At 53.5% G+C, this 27,065-nt stretch overlaps 1 protein-coding gene across 3 annotated transcripts in view; it reads right to left on the reverse strand.

The window, feature by feature from the left end:
- Window positions 1-9,593: 9,593 nt before the first annotated feature.
- ZBTB7C (zinc finger and BTB domain containing 7C) overlaps window positions 9,594-27,065 on the reverse strand; it is a 159,664-nt gene continuing 142,192 nt past the window's right edge. For all 3 annotated transcript variants that reach the window (XM_012725962.1, XM_004683888.2, XM_012725963.1), the window contains 2 exons: window positions 22,566-23,789; window positions 9,594-12,432 (listed from right to left, as the gene is read on the reverse strand). In XM_012725962.1, coding sequence (XP_012581416.1) covers window positions 11,781-12,432; window positions 22,566-23,773 — 1,860 coding nt within the window. In that variant the 5' untranslated portion in view covers window positions 23,774-23,789 and the 3' untranslated portion in view covers window positions 9,594-11,780. The remainder of the gene's footprint in view (window positions 12,433-22,565; window positions 23,790-27,065) is intronic.

Raw genomic sequence — 27,065 nt, forward strand, 5'->3', positions numbered from 1 at the left:
CAATGCAAAGAGTTTAGAAAACTTTAATTCCATTTACTCCCCTCTTGTGTTTTGCATATTGTTGTATATTTATATTTAAATCCCTCCAGAAATTGTTATTAATGCTGTTCTCCACAGCCAATATTATTTTTCCTTGCATTTGTGTGATTTTATTTGGGATGTTTTTTTTTCTTTTCCCTGAATAAACATCTCCCTTTAGAATTTCCTTAGTGTTGTTCTACTGGTGATATTTTCTCTGATTTTTGGTAACTAAAAATGAATTTATTTTTGTGAATATTTTATTGAGTATAGAATTCCAAGTTGGCTGTTACATTCTTTCAGCAATTGTAAAGACACTAATGTTCACTTTCAGTTATTCTGTTTCTATTGAGAAATCAACTATCCAATTAAAATATAGATTTAGAGTTGAAGTCATTTTTCCCAGAGTCACACAGAGAATCAGTGGCAGGGGATGCTAGTAACTAGTCTGCTAATTTCTGGCAACTCCATCAAACTATCCTTAGCTGTGATGAAAAAGAATTGAAGGAAGCTTTCAAAAATCATTAAACCATAAATATGTGGGTATGATTTCACAGCTTGAAAAATACAAAATTCTAAACCAATTCCAAAATTCTAAACTTCTTTTGGCATCAGAAACCATAGTGACATTTCCTACTCCTATGAACTCATGAGGGTAATGCACGTGAATATTTCCCAGCCCAAGCTCATGGCCTACAGTCAACCTCTGTCACTTTTTTTTTTTAAAGATTTATTTATTTGTGCATACAGAACTGGGGCACAGGCCAGAGGTGCAGGGGCGGTGAGAGGCTTCACCAGAGACAGAGTGGGGAGCAGAACAGGCAGATTGACGAAGTACTCTGCTGAGGGGAGCAGTGGGCCGGCCAGGAGAGGTCTGCTGAGCCATGTGGATCTCCTCCGGGGAAGGGATCGAACTCATGCTGAAGTTGCTTTCACTTAGTGCTGTGCTTTAACCCGCTGTGCCACCAGGGAGTGCCCACCTCTGTCACTTTTTGACGACCCCACTTTCAATCAATCCCACTTGTAAGGCGCCTCCAATAAGTCAGCGAAGAGTGAACAGAAAGCAAGAAGGTCGAGAACACGAACCTTCTGTCTGTTGGCAGTTGATGTCAGGCAACTTGATCTGTACAATCGGCTCCCGCCTGGGACTGTGTGTCTAAAGAGCACGATGCCAGGTGAAGGCAATGTCACGGAATGACAGCTTCTCAGACTGGTGTTGGTAGTGCCCCACCCCCAGCACCTGGTGAGAGTGTTCTTGGTGTACGCCCTTAGCTAATTTTGCTAACATTCTACTTCTTTTGTTTCCTGGTGGTGCTTGAAGTTGGCTCTCCAACTTCCTGTTCGTTCCCTGAGCTAGGATGTGCTTTCAACATATCCTCTCTCTGCTTCATTGTTGGTCTCCCCTGATTTGTATATCAAGGCTGGAGGGATGCGCTAAAGGAGAGTGTCGCATACCATGCTTTTGCTGATGTCCTTTGTTCCACAAGTCTCACCATAAGGATTAGGGAGGCATTTGCCCTTGATGTCCAAATAAAATCAACTATAATTAAATTTTGCCAGGACTTACAGTCTTGCCCCAGGGAAAGGCAATTTTGAACTCTCACTGTTCAGTTGGTCATCCAGTGGCACCTGCAGAAACGTGTGTGGCAGGCATGAGACCCCTTCTGTTGTGTGGCCCCAGTTATGCCGTGACCAACACTGGGACTCGAGACTACAGGTACAATTGAAGAGACTCCCTTCTAGGCTGAGGAATATATATACTGCACCTCTAAGTGGTGTGAGGGAGGGGTATAAGCCATCCTCCCCCCTGTAATTTCCATCAAGACTGAGGCTGGTTTGTGGGGATACCATAGGTGCCTTGGGGAATCAGCCAGAGGAGCTTCTCCATCTGCCCCTATGTAGGGCTGGAGGTCCCAGTAGGGGAAAGAGCAAGTCTGAGTTTAGACACCTGCTACTTGGAGCGGACGATTCACCTGCAGTGTGCCCTTGCCCTGTTCTTGCACTTCCCTTTCTGCTGATGCCCGGGGGAGTCAGAAGCAGTAGCTAGTGGGTGAGAGAAGATGCACATAATAGAAGCTGACTGTTATAGACTGAATTCTGTGTCCCCCCCCCCCAAATCCACAGGTCCCATCCCTATGGCATGGTGTTGGGAGGCAGGGTCTTTGGGAGGAGGTTTGGATAAGATGAGGTCAGGAGGACGGGACCCCCGTGGCTGGCACTAGTGTCCCCAGGGGAAGCAGAAGAGACTGTATTTCCTTCTCTTTGCAGCCCTTGCAGGAATGTATTTCCTCTTCTGCCACGTGAGGACTCAGAAAGAGAATTCTTACCAGAACCCAGCCACGTGACCCAACCTGCCCTTAGACTTCAGCCTCTACAACTGTGAGAAAGACACATCTGCTGTTTGGGAGCCCCTGTACTTCGCTACAGGAACTAGAAGAGCTCCCATGGCAGTCTCCACTGTGTCTCCATGCTCAGAGCGGAGCCTGCTTCAGGCCTGCACTGTGCGAAAGTCTGTAGGCAAGGGGCCGCAGGGATTGGGAAGGGAGGTTTGCCCTTGGACTGAGAAGCACTGTGTAGATACCTGAAAGTGAGGGTGCATCTGAAGTCACCAGAAATGGTGTGGGATTCTTCTGCAGCATGGAGCTAGAGGTGGGAGATCCAGGAAGGCAGGTATGAAAGGAAGTAGTGGGAACAATTGTCTTTCTTTCCCCCCCACCCCCACCCCCACCTACTGCTCCTTCAACAAAGTGCAGGCAACTTCCTGGCGCATTAAAATGCAAATGTATTTTCAGCAGCAACCCTCCCCCCACCCCTGCCCCCCAACACACACATCCACACACAACCCAGGACTTCCAAACCCTTGACCTTCCTCTACAGAACTCTGGAACCACCACACCTTGGGCCCCAACCTCCACGTTTCCCTAACACTTGCAGGATCTGGACAAGATGATAGAGGCCCATGTGTCACATGTTTAAATATGTAAGCATGTAAGTACAGCTAACAAGCTGCTGCATACACTATGTTCTTGCTTTTTTTTTTTTTAAGATTTATTTATTTATTTATTCATACAGAACTGGGGTACAGGCCAGAGATGCGGAGGGTGAGAGGATTCACCAGAGACAGAGCGGGGAGCAGAACAGGCAGATGGACGAAGTACACTGCTGAGGGGAGCAGTGGGCGGGTCAGGAGAGGTCTGCCACGCCCTGTGGTCACCTCCGGGGCAGGCAGGGATCGAACTCATGCGGAAGTGGCTCAAGCTTCTCAGTGCTGTGCTTTAACCCCCTGTGCCACCAGGGAGGGCCCTATTCTTGCTTTTTATCTTGTCAAGCAGACCTTCACGAAGCCATGCTACGCCAGATGCCAGTGGGAGCCTCATGCTCCTTGGCGTTCTGGTGTGGAAGAAGCCGGTTTACGGCATTCCCTTCTCTGTCCTGTATAGTGACAGGTCTTGCATGTGAACACCTGGATCCACACGTCTAGGCTCTGTCCCTCTTCCTGATAGACAGACAGACACCCTTGGCTATCCCTTGGCATGGGTGGGGCTGAGGGGTGCCATAAGGAATTTGCCCCTGGGGAAGACCTGCCTGGGGAGGTCCACACGATGGCTGGGAAAAGTCTTGAAGCTGTTTGGGCAGGGAATCAGGGGTCCAGATACCTTGGGTGTGTTCTTTCCAGAAGGGGTACAGACTACTTGGATTCTGTGACCCAGTGGGAGCTAAACACCAGAGCGCTTTACAACCAGAGGTGAGGACAAGGGACTGATCACCAGGCTGAAGGGTAGCGCTGAAGTCACTTCCCGTGCGTCCTGGCTGAGTTCTTCAGCATCTGATGCTGGATCACCACTCCTTCCTTTCCCACTCCAGCAACCTGCTTGCCTCCCTACCCTCAAGGATGAGCCAGCCACTGTCAGGCCCCCTACCCCGCTGAGGTCCAGCTTGTGCCCTGGGGAGGTTGGGCAGCACCTGCAAAGGAGGCCCCAGCCACTATAATCAAAATTCTGCATCTGAATGGGTCTCCCTGGTGTCTTCAAACAGCTTTCCATGCCAGGTAGCCCTTGAGAAATTGCCAGCTCTCTGTTCTTATTTAAAATCAGGATGTGCTTGTCACTTGCGTCTAGTTTTCCCAAGGAACTGTCAATTGATTAAGCGTCCTTATCAGACTATCCAGCTCCGGTCATCCCCGGGATTAGTACTGCCTGCAGATCTCTGCTGTTCCGCCTTCCCTTCCTTCTTCAGCCTCCCTCCTCCCTTCTTTTCTTTCCTCCTTCCCGCTCTCCTTTCTTCTTTTTCCACTTGAAGAGGAAAAGAGAAACAAAGGGAAAAAGTGAGGAAGCATAAATAAGCACAATCCTTTCAAATGTTATTGATACAACCCAGAAGAAGGAAGGAAACCTGCCACGAGATAGACAGACTGCCCCTCGGCCTCAGGCAGACGCTCTTACCTCCTTGTTCTGCACAGAATGGCCAGGCTGAGCAAGGATGCTGGTGACACAGGAACTCTACTGCGGACCAGGTGGGTCAGGGAGCAGATGGAGGCGCCTCCTGAGCCCTTTGTAGGTACAGAGCGGTGGCTTTGGGGTGGGGGGGGCGCAGGAAGGAGTGAGCCCTGCTTGCCTGGTCCCCACTTTGGCACATTTCACTGAGTCCTCTCTTGCTATGCCGCCATCAGGGGCCATGGTCTGGGGCCGGTCCCATCATTAGGAAATGACCATGCACATTGGCATGTATAGTGCAGCTCCATTGTGAGGGATGACACAGGGCAAAAGGCAAAGCCAGCGTCATCAAACACACAGGCGGCCAGTGCCGAGCGGGGAGGCTGAGGGTGGAACTGACTTTCAGGCAGCAACAGAAATAGGGGTCAGGCTCCTGCCCTCAGGCATGATGAGAAAACCTAGGGTCCGCTGTGGGGGAGGGGACACGGGCCTGCCCCCCTGGCCCAGCTGGGGGCCCGGGAAGGGGGCCTTAAGTGTGGGCTGGTGAACGAGGGCTTCTGGGCTGCGAATTTGTCAGGAGGAAGCTGTCATCGTGAGCCTGGTCTAAATCCACTTCCGTTCCCAGCAGACCTGGTGTCACTCTGGCACAGGATATGTGCTGTACTTTGATGCCACCCAGCATTACCTCATCTCTTCTGCTGGAGAAGTGACTTCACGAATTCTTCCTTGTCAGGTGGAAGCCAGACGCTTCCTTTTCCATCCCGCCTGCAGTCGGGCCCAGTGGCTGCATCAGCCTAGGCAAAGCAACTGAGTCCAGACTCACAGAATCTGTTTCCGGGGGAATAAAGTACAGAGTGGGCTACTGGGCAGAGTCCCAGGTTGCGGGTAGAGCGTCAGCAGTTGGGTTGTGGGGTCGGCGGAGCAGTGGCGGGAGCCATCTGATGCTGGGTGATGCTGGGTGGTGCAGGGTGTTCCCGGCCTTCTGGCTTCTAGGAACACGGGTTCTTGCAAACTGGACAAAGGCTCCCTGGTAGCCACTTGGCTGCCATCTGCTGGAAAGGGGCTGCGATCTCTGAGTCAGGTATATGGTAACAGGAGCTAGTCTGTGCAGGGTGTGAGCAGAACCCTCCCAAGGAGTTATCGTTGGGCACTGTGCAACCTGTCCAGTTGGTCTTGGCAGCTCTGCAAGCTTAACGTTGGTCCTCATGGAAATTCTGAGAGACACTGAATTTCCTTTCATCAATGCCTTTTCTTCATGAAGCTACCTGGAGGGTCTGGGCTTTGACTCAGAGCCCCGACTGACACCACTCGGGATATGGACTAATGACCTGTGCCGTATAGGGCTAACAACAGTTAGCCTGTGGCTGTAAATGTCCCTGAAGGCGTAAAGCATCTATATTTCTCAAATGTTGAGCTAATTTACTAACTCTAGAGGAACACGGGAATGGAGTGTGCTCTATGCCATCTTCCTTCCTTATTCCAGAAACGCATTTGTCTGTTCTTTTGCTTTTGTGGTCAGGGTCAGAGTTCATGGTTAAATAGAGAACCACAAGGATGAAAGGAGAGCGTGTTATAAATATTCCAGCAGGGAGACATGTGGGGAACATGGCTTTGCTGGGTCTCGTCCTTCACTGCCGTGTCTCCTATTGTTACCAGGAGGATGACATCAGCCCGTGTATTATTTGTCTGATGACTGTGCGTGGGTGTGTGCGTGGGTGCACAGGTCTGGCTGTAGCTAAAGCGATCAGTTTCCAGGTTTTCTAGGATTGTCCAAATTTGAGATGTTTTGTCTTGATTTATCAGATCATTTCCTGGCCTATATTTTTGGTTTAGGCCACGTAGGAACTATCCCTCAAGGTCACAGCAGCCCCTGCCCAGGGTGTGGAGAAGAGGGACAATGATGGGGGGGGCCTCCCCAGGAATCCTCTCCCCATCAATTGCAGGAAATACGTGTTTGACTCCATCCTCTGTGCTTCAAGACCAAAAGGAGGAAAAGAGGCAATGTGCTTGTTTCCCACGGACCCCCTCTTCCTGTACCTAGAAACCGGGTTGGGGGAAGGTGGCAGGAGCAGGAGGCCTCGGGCAGTCTGGTAGCTGTCCACTGGTATGGTTTCAAGAGCATCCGTCCAAAAGCACCACCCTTGTTTGCTGCTGGAGGCCTGACATCACTTAGCTGTGCCTTTCTTCTGCCTGGCAGGAGGCGCAGGAGACCACGAGGGCCGGTAGAGGGAGCCTTCGGTCATGTTTGCACTCAGTGGCTCAGGGGTTTGGGCAGAGGGGAGGCCAGAGAGAAGAGGTGCTACCTACATCCTGAAGGGAGTGGGGGTGGGGGGTCAGAAGGGAACCAGTGAAGGGGAGAGGGAGGCATGGGAGTGTTGGTTGGAGGAGTGTCACTAGGCAAAAACACATCTGTTTCCAGAATTTGTCCCAGGTTCCTGGAGTCACCTCTGACCTTTGCATGTCTCCTGCTGGCCTCTCCACTCACCTCCTGCTGAGTGACAGACTTTGCAGAGAAGGGAATCTGTGGCCCTGATGTCCCCTGCTGGTCCCTCTTTTCCCCTTATGAGGCTCTAACTACAGCTGGCTTTCGGAAGCTGGCTTTTCAGAATGTGAGCACCAGCTATGCCTACTTCTGGAAATGCCCAGTTGCCCCTTGGGGTAAGTTCAGAGGACCCTCAGGGAGGAACTGCTGACCTGGCTCCCGGGGAGGGGGATAAGGTCTAGAAATGGGTTTCTTGAGGTGTGGCATGGATTTCCAGGGTTCTGTAATTGGACATTTTTGTCTCTTAGGGACAGGCTCTGGGATAGATAAAGTCTTGGGGTAGATAAAGGCCTGAGAGAGAGTCTTACTTCCTGTTGGTCCATTATTCTCCTGTTGCATAATTCAGGTCTCAAAGTAAGAGTCATGGCCTTTTCTATTGAGTCCTGTTCTCTGACCCAACTTGTCCCTGGCAGTGGGGTGGTGGGAGCCATGGATCACCAAGTCCAGTTTTGTGAACTTGCCTTACCCACACTCCTAGGCCAATTCTTCCCCATGGGCACAAGAGGATATCTGTGCACCTTCTGACTACCAGATGGACCGACCTTCTGACTGACCAGAACCCAAGAGACAGACAGACAGACCATCTAGAATGGCCTTCTTTCATGCAGGAAGCACCTCTTTGGCACTATGGACGTGCACTTAGAACAACTCCAGATGTTAGGCAACTATCTTAGGGGGCTATCTCCCTCATCTGGGCACCCTGCTACTTCTTGAAATATCTCTCCTATTTTTTCAGTTTGGCCAAACTTTTGCTAAAATCTTCCTCTACCTGCTAGACCTCGAGAAGTTCTCCTTCATCTCTTCAGCTTTCTCTTTCCAATTCAGAGGTCTGTATTTCAAAGGCCTCATTCCCTACCTTTATCCAAGTGCCTCCACTCAAGTCCCAACTACTTTAACATCTTGGGGCCTGAAGGAGCAGAGCACACCTGGAATACTCACCTGGCCAGGGGAATTTCCTCACATGCTTGGGAGCATCAGGGATCAGGATCCATTGGGTCCCATTCTCTGCCCTTTTGCATGTTTGCCTGGACTCCCAGAATGAGGACTTGGTGGCCCTATAATAGACTGTCTGAGCTGACAAGGAGCTCATATTGTATTTTTTTATACTGGGCTGTGCTTACCTCTGTCCTCAGTCATGAATTGGGAACTCCCAAAGCCACAGAGTAGCCAACAACACTGACTCTACCAAAAGGCTCTGGTGGAAAAGTTAAGAAATTGGCTCCAGACAATATTTTTATATTAAGACAAATGCATGTGTGCTACACAATAGATGTAGAAGCACAGATTTCAAAGCCACAAGATGAGACTTCAAAGGAGTTTTATACTTGGGAAGGTTGTTTCAGGCTCTTTCTTTAGTTCAGTTCCAATCCCCTAACTGGCTGACCCCCTCAGCTAAGGATGTTTGGGTAGAGAGCTTGGAGGTGCTCTGGTGGACCCAATGGCTACACAGTGAGAGGTGTGGAAAGCAAGGAGCAGCCTAAGAGAAGCCATTGACACCAGGACACTCATCTGGGAGGCACCCGGATGTGAAATGCAGATTTTTCCTCTGCCTGCACTGAGAAATGTTGCATTTGGTGTATAAAAAATGGCAAAAAAGGGGATTAAAACAGAAATGGGGTTTTGGGTTAACCCTTGGTGGTCCGGAAAATGCAACTGGAAGAACAGTTTCTCAGTGCTGGGTTCTGGATGCTTTGGGAGTTGACCTCATTTGAGGACAGTGTTATTTCCTTACCTCTTTTAGGATCTGGTGTTCCCGGGTTGGGAAAGGTCTCAGGTGTAAAAGGAAGAGAAATGTAATTCCACTGCTAAGGAATTAGAAAAAGATGGCCAAGCTGGCAGTCAGGACAACTGGAGGTTACCTTTTTTCTTTATGTAGAGGAATTGGGGTGAAGGCCAGAGGTGTGAGGGGTGAGAAGATTCATCAGAGACAGGGGAGCAGAAAAGGCAGACTTACTGAAATACCCTGTAGAGAGGAGCAGCAGTTGAGATGGAGAGGTGTTGCCATGCCATGTGGGTCAGCTCTGTGGCCGGGAATCGAATTCAGGCTGGGGTGGTGACAGTGCTGTGACTGAACCCTAGGCCACCAGAGAGGGCCAGGGGGTCACTTTGGATGCCAAGCTAGGGAGCTGGTAGGACTCATCTACTTTGTGATTCTCTTCACTCATACGCCACAGGCGTGGGTACACATGTGTACATTCACAGGCACCATGCACACACACACACACCTCACTCTCTGGCTTATAGCTGCCTAAGATTTATGACCCAGCAGTACCTCGCATGGGTGAAAGGTGGAGAATGGTGTTCTGTCCTTCCCACCAAGCAACACGCAATTGAAATGAGAATTGGAAGCGGAAGTCAGTCTCGGACAGGAAGTCAGTCTCAGACAGGGCACTGAGCAAGTATAACTTTCTTGACTCAAGACTTGTCCTTCAAATTGTTACGCAGGGGTCAAAACTTTCTGCTTCTCGAGCAAATGCGTCTTTGACATTATCGTAAGCTTACGACACCTGTCTCAGAACCTTAAGCAATGAATGTCTCCAGACTGGCTTGTCACTATCACCTCTCACAGAAGTGCAACTCTCAATAGAATTTAATCAAGTCAATTAATACTGTTTAATAAATAGGCCAGAAAATTAGCTGAGTTTTTTCTCGGCAGGATGCGGCGTGCGACCAAAGTTATGGAAGATTGTCCCTTGAATCACTAAGGCAAACTTTGTTGAGTGTCATTTTACATAAAGCAATCACATAAAAAAAGAGATATAAATAGAAAAAATTCCAAAGTCCTCCCACAGACAGATAGGGAAAATCGAAACATCAAAAAAAGAAAAAAAAAAATGAAAAGAAACACAACCACCCTACCCCACACCCCATTTGCTTCAAGTTCTTCTTGATCATACAGTACTCAACATCTTTGGATATTTTACAATGTACAACTCCAAATTGCAGCCAAGAGAAAACAAAAAGAACTAACCAGTTGTCTGAAAAATTGAGTTTATAAGAAGTCATTACCTTTACAAAATAAAAACAAAAGCCCCACACCACTGGATTATAAGTTGTTCGTTTCCCCTTGTTCTCTTTGACATTTGGCGCAGCCCCGACCCCTTGGCTGACACAGGCGGGGACACAGGCAGGTTGGGTCCCAGAAGCAAGTGTCTGACATGGAGACAGGATCTCGAGGCAGCTGTCCAAGCAGGTGACTTCTGGAGACAAGAGGCTTGAGAAGCAGTTCCCTCGGCTGGAGCGGCGTCTGGTGGGAGGCGCGAGGCACCGGGGTCTCTTCTGGGGAGCTGGGGCGTGACAGAGTTTGAGGTCTTCTCTAGCCTTTTTGTTTTTGTCTTTGTGTTTACTCGGGAAGAAGCCAAGGCAAGAGGAAGAACCAAAGTCTCTTGTGCCCACAGCTCTGGGTTTGGGGACACCAGGCCCCGGGCAGTCTGTTCTGAAGAAGTCTCCTTTGGGGCTACTGAGGAACAAAAGCAAATTCAGCAAGAAAAGAGAGGACAGGGCAGGATGGGGAGAGAAGACAAGGAAGGCGCTGGGCCAGCAGAGCCATCTTCCTTCTCGGACCTGCTACAAGCTCAAGAACCAGGGCATTCCTATTCACAGAACCCTTTACACGCAGCTGGCGCCGAACACCCACCTTTCTCCCCAGAGGAGCAGAGAGGGGCTAAGAGTGCGCAAACTCAGCAAAGGGGCCCATCACCTGTCAAAGCCCTGAGAAACCCACAACTCACAAAGCAAAGAGATGCACCCTGGCAAGCCAGGCCTGTCTGTTCCAGGGGTCAGGGTGGAGGGAGGCAGTCTCCAGCTAACAGGTGGTCCCATCCCGTCTATGCTGGCCCCAGAGCTCCATGGGACTCTCCGGCGTCAGAGGGGGTGTATGGACCTGGGGCCAATGCTCAACAGTCTTCTCCAGGGCGCTCGGTAGGGTTCCCCTGGGTGCATGCCAAGGCCCGGCATGCGCAGTAAGTGGCCCAGAGGGAGGGCAGGGTTTGGAGTTCCCCAAAGCTGCCTGTGGGTGTGGACACACCCCACCCCAGTCGTCTCCGTCATCCCTGTCCACTGTGGCCACATTTCTCACCTGCGCTAATGCAGATGTGGAACAGCTACAAATAAACCCGGCGGGACAGCCAGTTTCACCGCGGCATTGCAAAGCAGTGCTCCTTCCCTCTCAAGAGGGTGGGAAACACAACTTCCAGTCCCCTTTCAGAGCAGGGTGAAGCTGGGGCCCCTTTCAGAGCAGGGTGAAGCTGGGGTCCCCTTTCAGAGCAGGGGTGCAGGGGTCTGACTTGTCCAAAACAACTGGAGAGGGAGGAAAATGGGGCTGAATCCCCCGGCAGGGGGTGGGCTGGAGACTAGAAAAGGAACCGACCAGGGGCATCAGCAGGGCCCCCACGAAACTTCACCCAGGTGTGTGCCAGGAGCCCCTCCCTCACCCCTGCGCCTCTGGCCTGCTCCCGGCCAAGCCCCCTCCCTCCTCTTCCCACACAGCTCCTAAGCGCTCCTGGGTGCTGAGTATGTGACTTCCTCCTTGGCCTGGCCAGAGACAGGGAGGGGCAGGTCAGCGCCCTGGGCCCAGACCCTCTGAGCAGAGCTCTCAGACACCAGCCTCCTCCGAGGCCGGGAAAAACCGTTGCTGCTAATACACTGGGTTTCTTTTTTCTTTTTCTTTTTTTCATTTTCCCTTTGTGATTTGACATAAAAAAAAATTCAGACCCGCTGGGTGTCCAGGAAGGGCCTGGTGGGAAGGGGGAGTCAGGGCCGCTGGACTAGGGTCGCTAAGGACCAAGCTAGTTGTTGGCCTCAGACATGGAGGCCACGTGGTTGAGGCCCGCGAGCCCGGGGAGGCTGGCCAGGCCCGCTGCCCAGGGGTCGGGCAGTGGGAAGTAGGGCCGCGCCGTGGCCACGTTCTCGGCCAGCGCGAAGGCCAAGAGGCCCCCGGCGTTCCTCTCGGCCTCCAGCTGGGCACGCCCGAAGAGCTTCATCTGCGTCTCCTCGAACTGCCGCTCCAGCTCCTGCAGACTCAGGGCGCCCTTGGGTGCGGCCAAGAAGTGCTTGGCGGGGCTGGGGCCGGGTAGGCACACGGCAGCCCCACCCAGATGACCGCCCACCTCACCCAGCGCGGGCGGCATCACGAAGGCCGCCTTCTCGGGGGCCGGGCCGCCGGGCCCAAAGAGCAGGCTGGCGGCCCTCCAGGCGGCAGGCTTGCGGCCGCGCCTCGGCCGCGCCATGCGGCAGCTCTGGCGCTTGATGTGGCGGTGCAGATGGTCGGAGCGCGTGAAGCTCTTGTAGCAGAACTCGCACTGGTAGGGCCGCACGCCGGTGTGGATGCGCATGTGGTTCTTGAGGTCGTAGTTGTGCACGAACTTGGCGTTGCAGTGGATGCACAGATAGGGCCGCTCCCCCGTGTGCTTCCGCATGTGGATTTTCAGCTTGTCTTGCCTGCAAAGCACAGCCAGCAGTCAGTCCTGCCGGGAACACCTGGAATCATCCTCATCTTTTGCTTTCCTTCCTTCAGAACGCGCTAAGCCTTCCTATTGCGGGCCCTCCCTGGTGGCGCAACGGGTTAAATCACAGCACAAAGAAGCTCTCCGCAGCCACTGCAGCACGAGTTCAATCCCCTGCTGGGGCGCTGACCCACATGGCACAGCAGACTTCTCCTGACCCGCCTGGCGTTGCCTGTTCTGCTCCCCACTCTGTCTCTGGTGAATCCCCGCACACCCCCTGCCCCAGCCCCTCTGGCCTGTACCCCAGTTCTGTATGCATAAAAATAAATAAATCTCAAATAAAATAAAGACTACCTATTGCCATGGAGTCAAACCCCGGGAACTGGACCGATGCTGGGATTTACTTTCAACAACGACAGCCCCTCCCCCTTGCCTGTGTTAGAGTGTATAGACCCAGCACTGTCTGGGAAGGCCTCTTCCCTTCCAGAACTCCTGTGACACTTTGCTCGCGCTCTTCATCAGGGGTCTGCCGCACAGGCAGGAAAGCAGACGTGCCGGCCTCTGCCCGTGGGCTGCACCTTCAGCTCCTGCCCCCTCTCCAGCCAAGTCTTCCCTCCAGGTTCATCCTGTTGCTTTTTAAATTTGTTCGCCAAGCCTGTCCCAGCCCCTGGGCTGTTGAGCCCTGTCTAACCTCAGCCTAATCTGGGAGGCTGCAGAAGCAGGGCACACCTTGTTCAAGTCTCCGGCACTGTGGTTTCTTATCCCCAGCCCTGGGCCCTCCTCTTTGTCTGTAGACAATTCCAGGATTTACAAAAGAGCCAGGTGCAACAAGAATGCAGCCTAATCTAGGGCAGAGCTCTTCGGGGTTTAAGTGGTATTATTCAAGGTAAGGTATGGTGTAGAGGTGGGATCTGAGAGCCCCACTCCTGCAGCAGACCACCGTTGACATGCTGAGTGACTTGTAGCTGGTTAGACACCTCTGCACAGAGCAGAAACTAGTGCCAGAGCCCAGATCCTACTGCTCAGAGCTGATGGAGAGAATCTAGGTTTGTGTTGCGCAGGATTCGATTAACCCTCCTGGTGGTCTTGGATGGAGAACTGACATTGCAGGTTGCTTCCCTGAAGACTGAGCCCTGGGTAAACCAGCTGAAGGAAACTTGCAGGCTGATGATGGAGTCGGTGGGCTGCCAGCAGCCCACCCGAGTCCTCTGTATCCCCCAGGCCTGGCAAGCCAGGTGGCTCTGCCCAGTCTCGGCTCCTGCCCGCAGGTGTGGCTTGGGTGGAGCGTCTGCCTGTCATTTTTGGCTTGGGCTTGAGGGTGGGGCAGATGTGGAGCTCAGGCATCTGCCTGAAAATAGCCAGACTTAGACCACGCTCAACATAACCCCAGGACAGCAGCAGCAGCAGCAGCAGCAGCGTGTCCCGGCCACCCAGGGTCTCCTGGCCACTAGAGGTCGCACTGGCTTTCATTTTCTGATCAGTTCCCCGGGGCGGGGCAGGTGAGAAAAGGGTCATCCTGTAGGCAGGGAAGGGGCCGGGAGGTACACACCACCAGTGACCACCATGAAGACAAGGAGGCCGGCAACATGGCACCAGACAGGACAGATCCCCTCCCGCCTGTGCTCAGGGAGGCCGGAGGGCACCTGGGGGCTCACGTGGAGTGTGCAGTGGGGCGGGCAGGGAGTGCTGGTGCCCGAGCTGACTGGTGTCCTCTGTCTCGCATCCCCAGCCTGCCAGTCCCCAGGGTGCAGACCACCCCACTCCAGCATGCTGCCCTGAGGGTATCGCAAATCCACACTTCATTCAGGTGATGGGAGTTTTGAAAATGAAGGGGTCTTACAGGCCAGTAGGTTGTGGGAGTCAACCTGAGCTTCCCCCTGCAAGGTTACCGGTGCCTGATGGAGCGTGGGTGCTGGGCCCTCCCAGGGATTCCGATTTAGCAGGCCTGGGGGAGAGGGTGCAGAGAATTGGCACTTGTAAAAAGCTGCTAGACACTGCTACTACTGAGGGGAGGGGGGTTGTGGGAGGGGTGCTGAGGGCCAGGGGAGAGGAACTAGGTTAGTGTAGGCTGCTGGCAGCCCACTGACTCCCTCAGGCCCACTGACTCCCTCAGTCAGGCTGCAAGTTTCCTTCAGCTGGCTTACCCAGAGCTCAGTCTTTAGGGAGGGGGTTGAGGACAGAGCAGCACTAGAACACAGCTACTGGCTCCCAGCCTAGGCCTCTCGCCTTACCGCTGCACTGCGGCCTGTATAAATGCAGGAGTGGGCGCGTCGCACCACCAACAGTGATGCCAACAGTCCTGAGGGATTTGTGTTAGGGTTCGCGTCCTGATTCTGCGGATGGACACGCCAGGCTAGGAGGCGGACCTGGGCACGCTCGCGGGCCGTGCGACATTGCCCTCACGGGGTCTGGTGGGAGGTCTGTGCGGGCACACGTGGGTTGAAATACATCAACTCACTTCGATTCCTTGCTACAACATTATACGGTAGAATTTTTAAAAATCACTATTACACATCATTTGTAGTATTGACCCTGAGGGTTACCCTCCAATAATGGACCATGCAAATGATAAGTCTTCAAATATCAAAGCTTATAGTATCCACAATATCTCCCAGGACTCTCTTAGGCATCTAAAAGAAATTCTATTTCGACCCAAGTGTGTAAGACGTACTAAGAAAAACATTTGTGAGTCTTGCCATGGGCGGTGAATACACTGGTTTGAAAATTCTGGAAAGCCATTATTTGGAGGCACAGTGTGGGTAGGGACAGTCCCTTCCTCCCCACCAACAAGTTAGCGGGTCTCCTCCCTGGTGGGGGATTGAACCCACTAACTTGTTGGTGATTTTAAGCAAGTGACTTAATCTCTCTGTGCAGAGCTGAACTACTCCCAGATACTAGTTTCTGTTGCTAGGATTGATGACAGCTAGATTCAACCACCTGAAACAAATTCTTCACTTGGGCAGAGAAGAGGGGTGCTCAGAGAGGTCAGGCAGCTTGGCTCTCTGGGGGTGTGGTTTGTAAGCTGTTCTGGAGTTGAGAAGAGGTGGGCTTTCACACAGAGGACTCAGGCCTGGGGCCTGTATGGGCTTCTCAGGAAGTGCAGACTAGAACAATCAGAATAGAACCAGGGTATGGCTGGGGGGGAGCTCAGCCCCAGGCAGCAGCTAGCTTTGCCTAAGGGCAAATTTTCATGGGAGCAGGGATGAGGGCTGAATAGAGTGGGCAAAGCGCATGAGCAGTTGGTCCTGGAAGACTATTTAGAGATCATGTAGTTACCAACAGTGCAAGTGAACATGGACTACTGAGTCCTGGGCCCAGCAGCCTGCAATCCCGGCAGGGTGTGTCCCACCACCTTGAAAACACTCACCCAAGCCCTTCCTGGTGGTGCAAGGGGTTAAAGTGCAGCAATATGAAGCTATCAGCAGCCCCTTGTCAGGAGTTCAATCCCCCACCAGGAAGGAGAACCACATGGTACGGCAGACCTCTCCTGACTCGCCCGCTGCTCCCCTCAGCAGTGTACTTCATCAGTCGGCCTGTTCTGCTCCCCACTCTGTCTCTGGTGAATCCTCTCACCACCCCTGCGCTCTGGCCTGTACCCCAGTTCAGTTTATTCATTTATGCATAAATGAATAAATCTTTACAAAAATATAAAGCGCTCACTTAATCCAGTTCTATCAACTGCAATATAAGGAAAACCACGGATCAGAGAGGGAATAGCTTTGCCAGGTCACACAGCCTCTTTAGTTCTCGGATCATCTTTTCATATGGATTGAACACACGTGCAATGCAGAGCTGGGCCAGTGCCAGGCCCATGTCAATGCTGGGCCAGGCCCCAGCTTCCCTGGCCCTTATGACAGGGGTTGGGCTGCATCATTTTGCTTCCTGCTGTTCTGTGAGTATTTGCGTCGGCATAATGGGAGCTTGTTTTGGGAGCTTGTTTTTCTTGGCTGGCCTCATCTATTATGATGCCTATGTCCCTGCCTTTTTACAGATCTGATCAGCTCATGGAGCCCATGAGTTTGGCTGGACTGTGTTTGAGCCTGGGTCTTAAGACATGGGCCTAAATCATGTCCCTTCAGGGATGGAGGTCCAGCGGTCTCCCTAAAAATCTCCTGAGATTTCCCCTGTCCACTGGCCTATGTGCTTACTTGCCCTCAGCATGACTGTCAAGGTCAAATTCTTCGCAAGCTCTAAGCTGAATGAGTTCCGGGGACCCCTGGTTCGTTAATAGCACTGTATCGTATACGTTAGAGTGGCAGAGAGTAAACCTTAAATATTCTCCCCAGACACACATGACATCCCTCCCCCCATGTCACTATGTGAGTGATGGGTGTGTTAACTAAGCTGACTGTGGTAGTCATGTTGCAATAACTAGGAATATCAAGTCATCATCAACTCCTGCACCTTAAACTTGCACAATGTTCTATGTCAAACATGTCAATGAAGCCGGGGAAAACATCACTCTACTTTGCCAAGGAGGCACCCCTCCCTATAGTATGCACCCACATACTGCATGGGTATGCTGTTCCCTTAGCATCTTTGAAAACTTGGTGGCAGGAGTCTGCCACATTAGGGGATGGATGCCAGATGAAACTCTGACTCCTTCTTCCCCTGCGTCTACCTTGCGTCCAGACACCAGTGATTTCAGGTGTCGGCGTGCTGCTCCTTTGTCCCTGGCTCCCCCATTGTGAGTTCCCTTCTGCCTGCACCCATTGCTCTCATGCCTGACTTTACTCTAGCAAAGTGCTTTTCCTGAAGTGTCTCCTGCTCCAGATCCCTCTAAACCTTCAAGATCAAATTCAAAGGAGGGGCCCTTCCTGCTGGTGCAGCACTGCAAGCCAGCCGTAGCCACTTCAGTGCAAGTTCGATCCCCGCCCCGGAGGTGACCACATGGCGTGGCAGACCTCTCCTGACCCGCCCGCTGCTCCCCTAAGCAGTGCACTTCATCCATCTGCCGTTTCTGCTCCCCACTCTGTCTCTGGTGAATCCTCTCGCTACCCCCACACCTCTGGCCTGCACCCCAGTTCTGGATGCATAAATAAATAAATATTAAAAAAAATTCAAGGGAAGTTCTTCACACCCCTTGCTCTGACCTTCAAGAGTACCTGTGATCTGCACAGTGCACCTCAAGGCTTGTTACCTGAGAGAAGAAGGAGCAACGGAAAATAATGTGTCAGTGGCATCTTCTCCTGCCCCCTGATGACCCCTGTGTCAACACTGTTGTTCTAGCCGGCCAAGCACTCTGGGGTCGAGGTTCTGTGTGTGATGACCTTATGGGCCCTGCCCAAGTACACCGGCACTCCTGGCAGGAGGGGCCCTGGTTCACAGGCTGCCTTCATTTTCCATGTGCACACTATTTCAGGATGTGGCCCGTCCCTAGTGCTTTCCCGAAGCTGTCCCTGCTCCAGGAGACCTGTCTTCTTAGGAGACTAAACTGTAAGATGAGGCAAATTCATGGGCAGGGGAACACTGATCCTGGCTGATGCCAAGAAGGTTCCGGCTGGGGGATACTCCTCCCAGTCCTAACCACTCATGTGGGCTGGGAACCTGCTCTGCGTGGAAGCTTCTGAAGCAGGTGTTACCTCATGCTCGTAGGAAACAGAGGCACAGAGAGGTGCAGCAGTGTGTCCCAACCTTTCCCGCTCTTGCGCCACATGAGCGGGAAAACTGGAGGCAGAAAACTGAAAGTAACCTGAGGAGCATCTGTTTCAACTCCTCATGTCCTACGTGGGGTCCAGAGAGGGGAGCAGCCTTAGCTAAAGACACACAGTTAATTGGAGGAAGAGCCTGGTCCTGCACCTGGACCTCCTGGACCCCACTCCAGTGCGTTCCCAGAGCGCCACCGTCTACTGAGGACACTGGGCCCCGCTGCGCTCACTGAACGGGGGTCCTTGGCCCCCTGAGGCAGGTGCCTGCGTGCCACTACACCTGCTTTCCTAAGAGCCTGTCAGACAGCGGTAACCTGCCTGGTCACCATTGAGAGCAGAGTGGGTGCTCGTGGTGTGTTTGCTGGCTGACCGATGACCTCTTGCTGTAGGACTAACTCGCCGAACCCCTGGGCCCAAATCTGACACAGTCCTCCCTTATCCTGGCCTCCTTTTCAGCTAGCCCCTTCCTTCAATCTGCAGCCCAGGCCACGGGCAGCCAAGCCTTGCTCTGCATATCCCCCTGCCAGCGTGGAGGCTCACTGTCGGGAAAGGTGGCCCTCGTCATGAGCTCATTCCCCCAAGTGGAGGAAAAGGGCTGCGGGACTCGCCTGGCGTCCTTGGCCTCCACTCAGGCTCCCAGTCCGGGTAATGCTTTCCCAGCACCATCCACCCAGACTTCTTGGTAACCTGATGTTCTGAGACAAACTCTCTTCCTGCCGCCACTGCTAATGACATTGCATTATCTTAATAAGGTCCCCAGAGCTGCCAGGAGTGGGAGAACTAAAAAGAAAATGCCCTTTCTCACCACACCGCCCCCCCCCCCAAAAAAAAAAAAAAAAAAAAAACAGAAGCAGCAACAGCAGCCAGGCTCCTGGCCTTGTCTGGGAGTGGACAGCTGTCGGGCAGGGCAGGATGGTCAGTGTTTGGCACTGGAGGCAGGGTGCTGGAGACTAAAGATCGCAACCTTTGGCGATATGGATAGGGGATTCAGTGGAAAGCATGAAATCATGGCTCATCAGAGGATGGTTTTTCAGGGTATGGAGTGTGTCCATTCTTTCCCAGGGCCTTGTGGGAGCGGGTGGGGGGAGCTAAATTATCCTGGGAGCTGGCCCCTTCTTAAGTGTTGCAGTTTCTTGCCTTTAGTCCTTGGTCTGGCAGACATGGCAGGGGTGATTTTGAGAGCCAGGCTGGGTGCAGGGGGCTGTGAATGGGCTGGAGTGTTGCAAGGGGAGGATTGCCCACTTGTTCTCTGAGCTTTCCTGGCAAGTGGGTAGGCAAGGGGGCCCCCCTCCCCAAAAGGGTGGCCTGTGGGGAGGACTAAATCTCTCACCTTGCCAGGCTCTCACATGCCCTTCTCAAGGTCTGCCCCAGGGGCCCCCTCTGACAAAAACGCCACAGTCTGGCCTTGGCGCCAGACGTTCTGGGAATAGAGTTAAAGTCCTGACGCGGAGGGTGTGGAGGAATCTGGTGCGGATGCCTCTACCCGGTGTCCGGACACCTTTGCTCTCTTCCAAGTCAGAGCTACGGACCCATTTCAGCAGCATGTGTCCTTCCATGGCCGGTTCAGGCACCAACTTCTCTCAGAAGGTGACCTTGAGCCAGATCAGGAGACTCGGGCCCAGCAGAGGGACTCAGCACGCAAGTGACTGTAAGTACCAGATCTAGGAGAGGAAGCCTGGGGCCAGGGAAGCAGAGTCCGGGTAAAAGCTTTGAGGACCTGCCTGGGGTCCCAGAGGTGTCTTATGTCTGGAAAAATACATGGTAGGACCCTGGTGGGGCTGGCTGAAATCTAGAGCTGACGCAGAGGTAGTTTCTGACACCAAGGGACAGGTGTGACTGTGAAGACTAGGACGGCCCTGACCCTTCCCAGAGACACAGGGAAGCTCGGGCCGGGCCTTAGCGGTGGGCGGCCGTCTGTGGAAAGGGCCCAGGGCCCTGAACTGTGGTCGCGAAGGTCAGAAATGCTGTCCCTGGGGAACATGGACATTCTGGGACTCGCCAACTGCGGCTGTAATTAGGAGCCTGGGCCACCAGAGGGCCACCTGGTGGGGGCGGGCAGCCCCCCAACATCCTCAAGGAAGGGCAGGAGGTGGAGTCCACATCAGGAGGGAGGCAAGGAGGGAGCAGCAGCCTAGCTGCCATTAAGGAGACCAGGGCTCCGAAAGGGAAAGTGTCCAGAAAGAGGGCTGAGGCCTGCAGGTCTGGGGCCGCTCACCCTCTGGGGGCCTGTCTGGGGGAGAGGCCTGGCAAGGCAGTCCAGGAAACTCCTCAGAGGCTGCTGTAAGTGGCCGCTGAAGGACCTCCTGCTGAGGAGGGAGAGAAAGTGTCCTGGGTGGTGATTGCGGGGGAGGGGAGGGATCTGCCTTGGAAAGGCCCCCCCCCCCCACTGGCTGCACAGATACCCTCCCCCAAACCTGGACCAGCTGGGATGGGGACTTTTTAAAAAGATTTATTTATGCACACAAGAATTGGGGTGTAGGCCGGAGGTGTGGGGGTGGGGTGAGGGGCAGGGATTTTTGAGGACTGAACGGAATTCTTGCTGGGCCTAGGGGGTTTGTCTGCTCCTGGGAAGACTGAGTGGGGGAGATCCAAGAGCCTTTCTTGATCTTTCTCAGGAGGGTCAGCGCCCAGCGGGAGGCGGGTAAAGGGGAGGTGCTGAGGGAGGCTGGAATGCAGCTGCTTCAGCTGGAGACATGCTTGGGGGCCCAGATGGTGGCCATTCTGCTGAGCAGGAGTAAACCAGGGCAGGCCAGGCAGGGGCTGGAGGGCAGGGGAACAGGAACCACCCCGAGGCTGGTCTGGCCTGGAGGGCTGGGGAGGCTGCAGGCATAGAGGCCAAGTGCTCACCAGGAATGTGCTGGGAGAGACAGTTCTGGAATGCAACCCTCGACAACACAGCATGGCCGCCCAGCCAGGTGACCCGCTCACAAGAAAGTTCTAGTGTCAGGAGAAGAGCAGTCTGTCTGCAATGACAGACACGTTTAAAACGTACCCTCAAAAAGGCAGGGGCCACAGGCTGACCTTCACAGAGAGCGGGGTGTGGAATTTCCCGGGAAAGCCTTGCTCTGACATGATACCCAACTTGATTTAAAAAATTCACTCAGAGGCCGAAACTTTGGATGCAAGGAGGAAAACTGAAAGAAGGAGCCCCTGCAATTCCCAAAGATACATTTCTAAGAGGGTGTGTGCAGGGCAGTGCCAGCACCCCGGAAAGCATGTGGTCTGTTCAGGGGAGTTCTCGGGGAGGGACAGTGACAGCGTGGGAGAAGGACCCTGTGTAGGCAGGCCTGGTCACAGGGTGGCGGCCCACGTCTGACACTCTGAGCTCCCCTCATGTTAGGCCGCTCGCCAGAGCCTTGAGGATTAAGACCCGGAGGTAGACAAACCTGCCCTCCAGCTTTGCCAGCAGAATCTGCTGTGCCGGGGCCCTCACCCCTTGATGCATGGATGGTGGTGAGGAAAGACGGAAGCTTTACAATCTACTGATTTTAAATTCTGTAACGGCATGGAGTTGACCCTCTCTCTAAAATGAGAGGCAAGGAGTCCTTCCTTTAGGCCTGACCCAAACGAGGAGTGAAAGGAAACTTAGGGGAGCTATGGCCTCACAGTCACAGCTGGACTGGACTGCTGGCAGCTGCCCTCGCCAGTGGCCCACTAGCCGCTGGGAGCTAGGTCTGTGACGAAAGCACAGCACCTGCCGCCTCCCAGGTGAGGCTGGATTGTGTCTACCTGGTGCCCTTAGGTACCGGTACCCCTGGCAGGCTGGGCATGCTCCAGGGACAGTAAAGGGCGGCACCCACTGGAGACCTTCAAACCAGCACCTGTCAGTCTCGGCGATGGAGCGGGAGGACGGCCAGCCGGCAGGGTGGGTGCCGAAGCCCTCACTGCTGCCGAAACCAGGACAGCTCTGCCCGTGTTTTGTGTCTCAGCCTTCCAGCCAGTAATGCATTTGAGAAAATATTTTCGTTCTTAAGTGGAGTTTGAAAACCTGCACCTAGCATACCTAGCGTGCCGACCTTCCGGCAATGAACTTGATGTGCGTCTGGGATCTAGTTAGACAGCCCCGGAGCTGGGCTTCTTTCCATCCTGCTCCTCCATGGCTGCCTGCTGTCATCACCTTGGCCTCTGACCCTCTCCTCCAACCCCTGACCCTCTCCCTGACATCCTGACCCACTGACCCATCTCTCCTCGGCACCCTAACCCTCTCTCCTGTAGCCTGGCCCTCTCCCCAACCCCCTGGCCCTCCCTAACATCTTAACCCTCACCCCCATGACCTGGCTCTCTCCATGACCTCCAACCCTCTCCACAGCACCCTGACCCTCTCCCCAGTGCCCTGGCCCTCTCCCTCACCCCCACCCTCTCCCCGGCACCCTGACCCTCTCCCCAATGCCCTGGCCCTCTCCCGTACCCCAACCCTCCCTAACATCTTGACCCTCTCCCCCGTGGCCCCTCCGGCCCCACCCCAGGCCGCGATGCACACCTGGTGAAGCGGACCTCACAGATGTTGCACATGTATGGCTTCTCCCCGGTGTGGGTCCTCATGTGCCGCGGCAGCTTCCCAGCCCCCATGATGACCTTGTGGCAGATGGGGCACTGCTGAGAGGCCTTGGGCTTCAGCTTGCGCTCCTCCACCAGCGGCCAGGGCGGGAAGAGGCCCCCCAGGTGCGTGGCACTCAGGAAGTTGAGATAGGCACCATAGTCGTTCTCCGCCTTGATGGGGCCCAGAGGCCCCCCGGGCAGCTCAGGGAACATGTCCTTGAAGAAGTCCTTAGGGAAGGGTGGCGGCGGGGGTGGGGGCAGCTCCTCCTTCTCCTCCTCCTTGATCTTCCGGTTCTTGATGACCAGGTCCAGCGGCCCACTGTCCAGGGGCTGCTCGTGCAGCGGAGCAAAGGCAGCAAAGTCCCCGGGCCAGAGGTGCGGGAAGAAGTCAGGGGCCAGTGGCGATAAGGATGGCCTCCTGTCGGGGATGTTGGCTTTGGGGTACAGGTTTTCCCTCAGCAGAGATTCAATGGAAAAGTCCCGGATCACACCCAAGTGGCCGGGGCTGCCGGCCTGGAAGGAGTCGGGGAAGCCTCCTGGCGTGTCCGAGTAGGCCTTCTCGGTGAGATGGTCGGTCTTGGAAGGACTCTGGCGGCAGTTGATATCCTGGGGGTCAGGTAAGTTCTCTTGGTCGGCAAAATCCTCCGTGTCATCGTCCTCGTCCTCCTCCTCTTCCTCCTCCTCCTCCTCCTCATCCTCCTCGTCGTCGTCCTCGTCGTCGTCGTCGTCCTCCTTGTCGTCCTCCTCCCCGCCGTCACCCCCAGGCTCCATGATCTCCAGACACACGTTCACGACGCACTGGATCTCCAGCATCCTGGCGGCGTTGAGGATGTGCTTGATGTTGGAGGCCGTGATGGTGAGCGTGGAGGTGTAGGCGAACTCCAAGATGGCGGCCAGCGCCTCCGGCTGCACGAAGTCGATCTCGTAGACATAGGGCTGGCTGGCTAAGGTGCCGGCTGTGAAGAGCTTCTTGAAGTACTTGCTGCAGGCGGCCAGCACGGAGCGGTGGGTGCGGTACTCCTGCTCCTGCACCACCAGGAGCACGTCACAGAGCAGGCCGTCATGCCGCTGCTCGTTCAGGCTGCACAGGACCTCGCTGCTGTGGTTGGGGAAGGGAATGCCGATGAGCTCGTCAATGCCATTGGCCATGTTCTCAGCCAGAGCCCTGCGGGCACACACAGAGAGGGAGACGGGGTTAGAGGACGGGCTCAGGGTCACACTAGACGTGCTCGCCACACCTGCCCTGCCTTTCTGAAGGCCGCCCTGCCTTTCTGAAGGCCGCCCTTCCCACTCGCTCTGCTTTTCCAAGTCCCACCTGCAGCTCAGAGCCCAGCTTACAAGTTGGGGCTAACCGGCAGTGTCCTTCCCTGGGCTCTTGGGCCTTGTAGTTAGGTTTCTTGTGAGCAGTGAGTGCATAGTGTCCAGAGAAGGCCAGGACCGCTTCTCCAGGGTGCAATGTCACTGGACTGCTTTGTTAACGTGCAGAGTGGACACCAGGACAGTCAGGCACAGACACCATTGCTGGGTGTGCCGTGGGAACGTCCACACGCACACACCTGCCAGTCAGCGAGCAAAGGGGAGATGCTTTCTCAGGGTGCAGGGATCCGGCTGGGAAAATGCTTTAGTTTGTTCTATATCTCTCTGGGCTCCTGGAACACACTAATGTTTTGCCTTGGCTACTCTTTGAGGCTGACTTGTGTGTCCTCGCCTCCTCCTTCCTACGTTGGAGCCCCCAACCCTCCGAGGATCTCAGACGTGACTCCATCTGTGGAGGCACAGCCTTCAAAGGGTAACTAAGGCAAAATGAGGTCCTCCGGGAGGACCCTCATCTAGTGTGACTGGTGTCCGAATGAGAGGGGACCAGGACGCAGACACACAGAGGGACGTTCTCGAGAAGACTCGGGGAGCTGATCCTCTGGCAGTCAAGGGCAGAGGCCTCCTAAGATGCCAACCTTACGGACACCTTGACCTTGGACTTCCAGCATCCCAAACTGAGAAAATAAATGTGTTTTGTTTGAAGCCCCCTATTCTGCGGCACTTTGCTAATTAGCAAGCCTAGCAAGTAGGTAAAGCTACTAGGCAGCTTCAGTCTTAGGGTCTGTTTTCAGCAAGGGGATAGGGACTCAGGGCATGGTTTGCTGGCTGACCTTACTTGTGGCTTCATCTTAGTTGATGAAGTTTCCCTCTATTTGCAATTCTTGATTTTCTCCCCCCTAACATACTGACATCCCAGGTATGTAAATCTGTGAGTCATTTCACCTAGAAATAAATATTTAAAGTCAGTTTTAAATCCAAGTGCAGCGTTATTTGCTTTCTCATGTCTGTATTATGTAACCCTCAGGGAAACAGAGCTTTGGGAGAAGCCTTGTCTATATGAAATGGGACGTGCGGCCGGCAACGGCCATCGGCCATCGGAGGGAGGAGTACGGGGCACAGAGCCACAGGCATCCCCTCCCGGGAGGGGCACCGCTCACAGCCCAGTCAGCAGATCCCACCTGCACAAAAAGCCACTGCAAGCTTCATGCCAGAGCAAACCAGGTCCTACTTAGGGCAAACCGTGACTGTGGGCCACAGATAAAATCCTAGCAAAGACCTGGCCCTGCCCCTGGTGCAGTTATAGCAGGGAGAAAGTAAAGGAACCCCAAATCTGAGAGCCCCACACCCCAGTGGGGAGAGGTGATCCTCACACATTTATCTCCTGATGTTTCTACCCTGGACAGGCAGAGGAAGGGGTAGGGGTAGAGTGAGAAGTGCCTGGAGGGGCCAGGTGCCCAGAGGGCCCTTCAGGCCATGCGGTGTCTCCTTCACTCCTCACTCATGGAGAACCCGGCCTTCCCAGCAATCCACCTGGGCAGGTGTGCAGGCAGTTCCTCAGAGCAAAGGCTTTGCTGTTTTCTTGACTTCTCATCTTTAAAGGGCCATAGACCTCACAGGCAATGCCATTACTTCTAAAATGGTCACCAGGTGTCTCCCTGTGCCGGGCATGACATGGGCTCCATGCACGCAGAGAGCAAACCGAGAAAGTCCCTGCTGTAACAGCTCATCGGGACATAAGAGCTGTAACAAGAAGATACAGCAAGGAGCATCAAAGAGGACACACAGACGGTTAAGAAGGTGCTCAGCTTCATCAGACACCAGAGATATACAACTTAAAGCCACAACAAGGCATCACTATGTCCCTATCAGAATGATCAGAATAATCACTAGTGATGGTACCAAGGATTGGTAAGGACGTGAAGAAGCTGGGTCACTCTGAGGTTGCTGGTGGTGATATAAAATGGTAGAGCCATTCTGGAAAACAATTTGGCAGTTTCGTAAAAAAAAAAAAAAATCTACTCATATAACTACCCCACAACCCAGCAATCTTGAGTATTTATCCAGAGAAATGAAGACTCATGCCCACACAAAGACCCATTCGTAAGTGTTCATAGCAGTTTTATGGATAATTGTCAATCATCAGAAACATCCAGATGGTCCTCAGTGGCTAAACATCTACACAGTGGAATACTACTCAGCAATAAAAAGGAATGAGCTAATACTACATGAAAACACCTGAATGAACCAGAGTGAAAAAGTCAATGCTGATTGTATAAGCCCATTTACATAACATTTCAAAATTATAAAATTGGAGCGTAGATGAGGGGCCAGTGGGTAAGGAGGGGTTGAGGCAGAAAGGAGGTGGGCATAGCTACATGTAAGAGGGTAGTCTGATCTTCCTGGTGATGACAATGTTGTGTCTGAGCTTTGTCTAGTCAACAGGTGGGGGGATGCTACTTAATGTTTTATAGCCTCTTTGGGAAGAAGTGCTCTGCCCTGCACCCTGGGAGCTTCCCTGGGGACCCTCGAGTACCTTGTCTGGAGGCCCAACTGACAGGTGTCCCCAAGGAGATGCTATGTCCACTGCCTTGTCTAGATATCCTCCCCCCTTCCTCCCTTTGGGCATCCGCCTTTAGGGATAAAACCCTCCGGAAAGAGAATCTCATACACACACAGTAGGAATGAAACAAACTCTTAAAAGTAGGAGAGGCTCAGTGCAGAACATTAACCTCTGGTAGGAAGGCAATAGAAAAACACAGAGAGAACAGAAATAGCAGAGGAAGGAAAGAAGGGCCGAAGACTCCCAAGTGCGGAAGGAGTTTAAAGAGGAAGAATGCAGGGAGGGTGAAGCTTTGCAGGTGTAGTCGCCATTCTAAAGAACTTGAGGCCTGCCACAGCTTCCCCTGGACTTCTGCTGCCAGTGAAATGTTCTAGAACCCAGGCATGTCCAAATAGCCCTATCTGCCAGGGCAGCACTTCTCATTTCTGGGCTGTGGTGTATTCAGCTGTACAATGAGAACATCTCACTGCACCTACTTGACCTGCATTCTCCTCCCTCCTAAGAGGAGGGATTGTGTCCTTCGTATATGAGGGGAACAGAGAATTCCCCACTTACATGGATTCT

Source organism: Condylura cristata, unplaced genomic scaffold, assembly GCF_000260355.1.
Source record: "Condylura cristata isolate star-nosed mole 26May11 unplaced genomic scaffold, ConCri1.0 scaffold00016, whole genome shotgun sequence".
NCBI classification, from domain to species: Eukaryota; Metazoa; Chordata; class Mammalia; order Eulipotyphla; family Talpidae; genus Condylura; species Condylura cristata.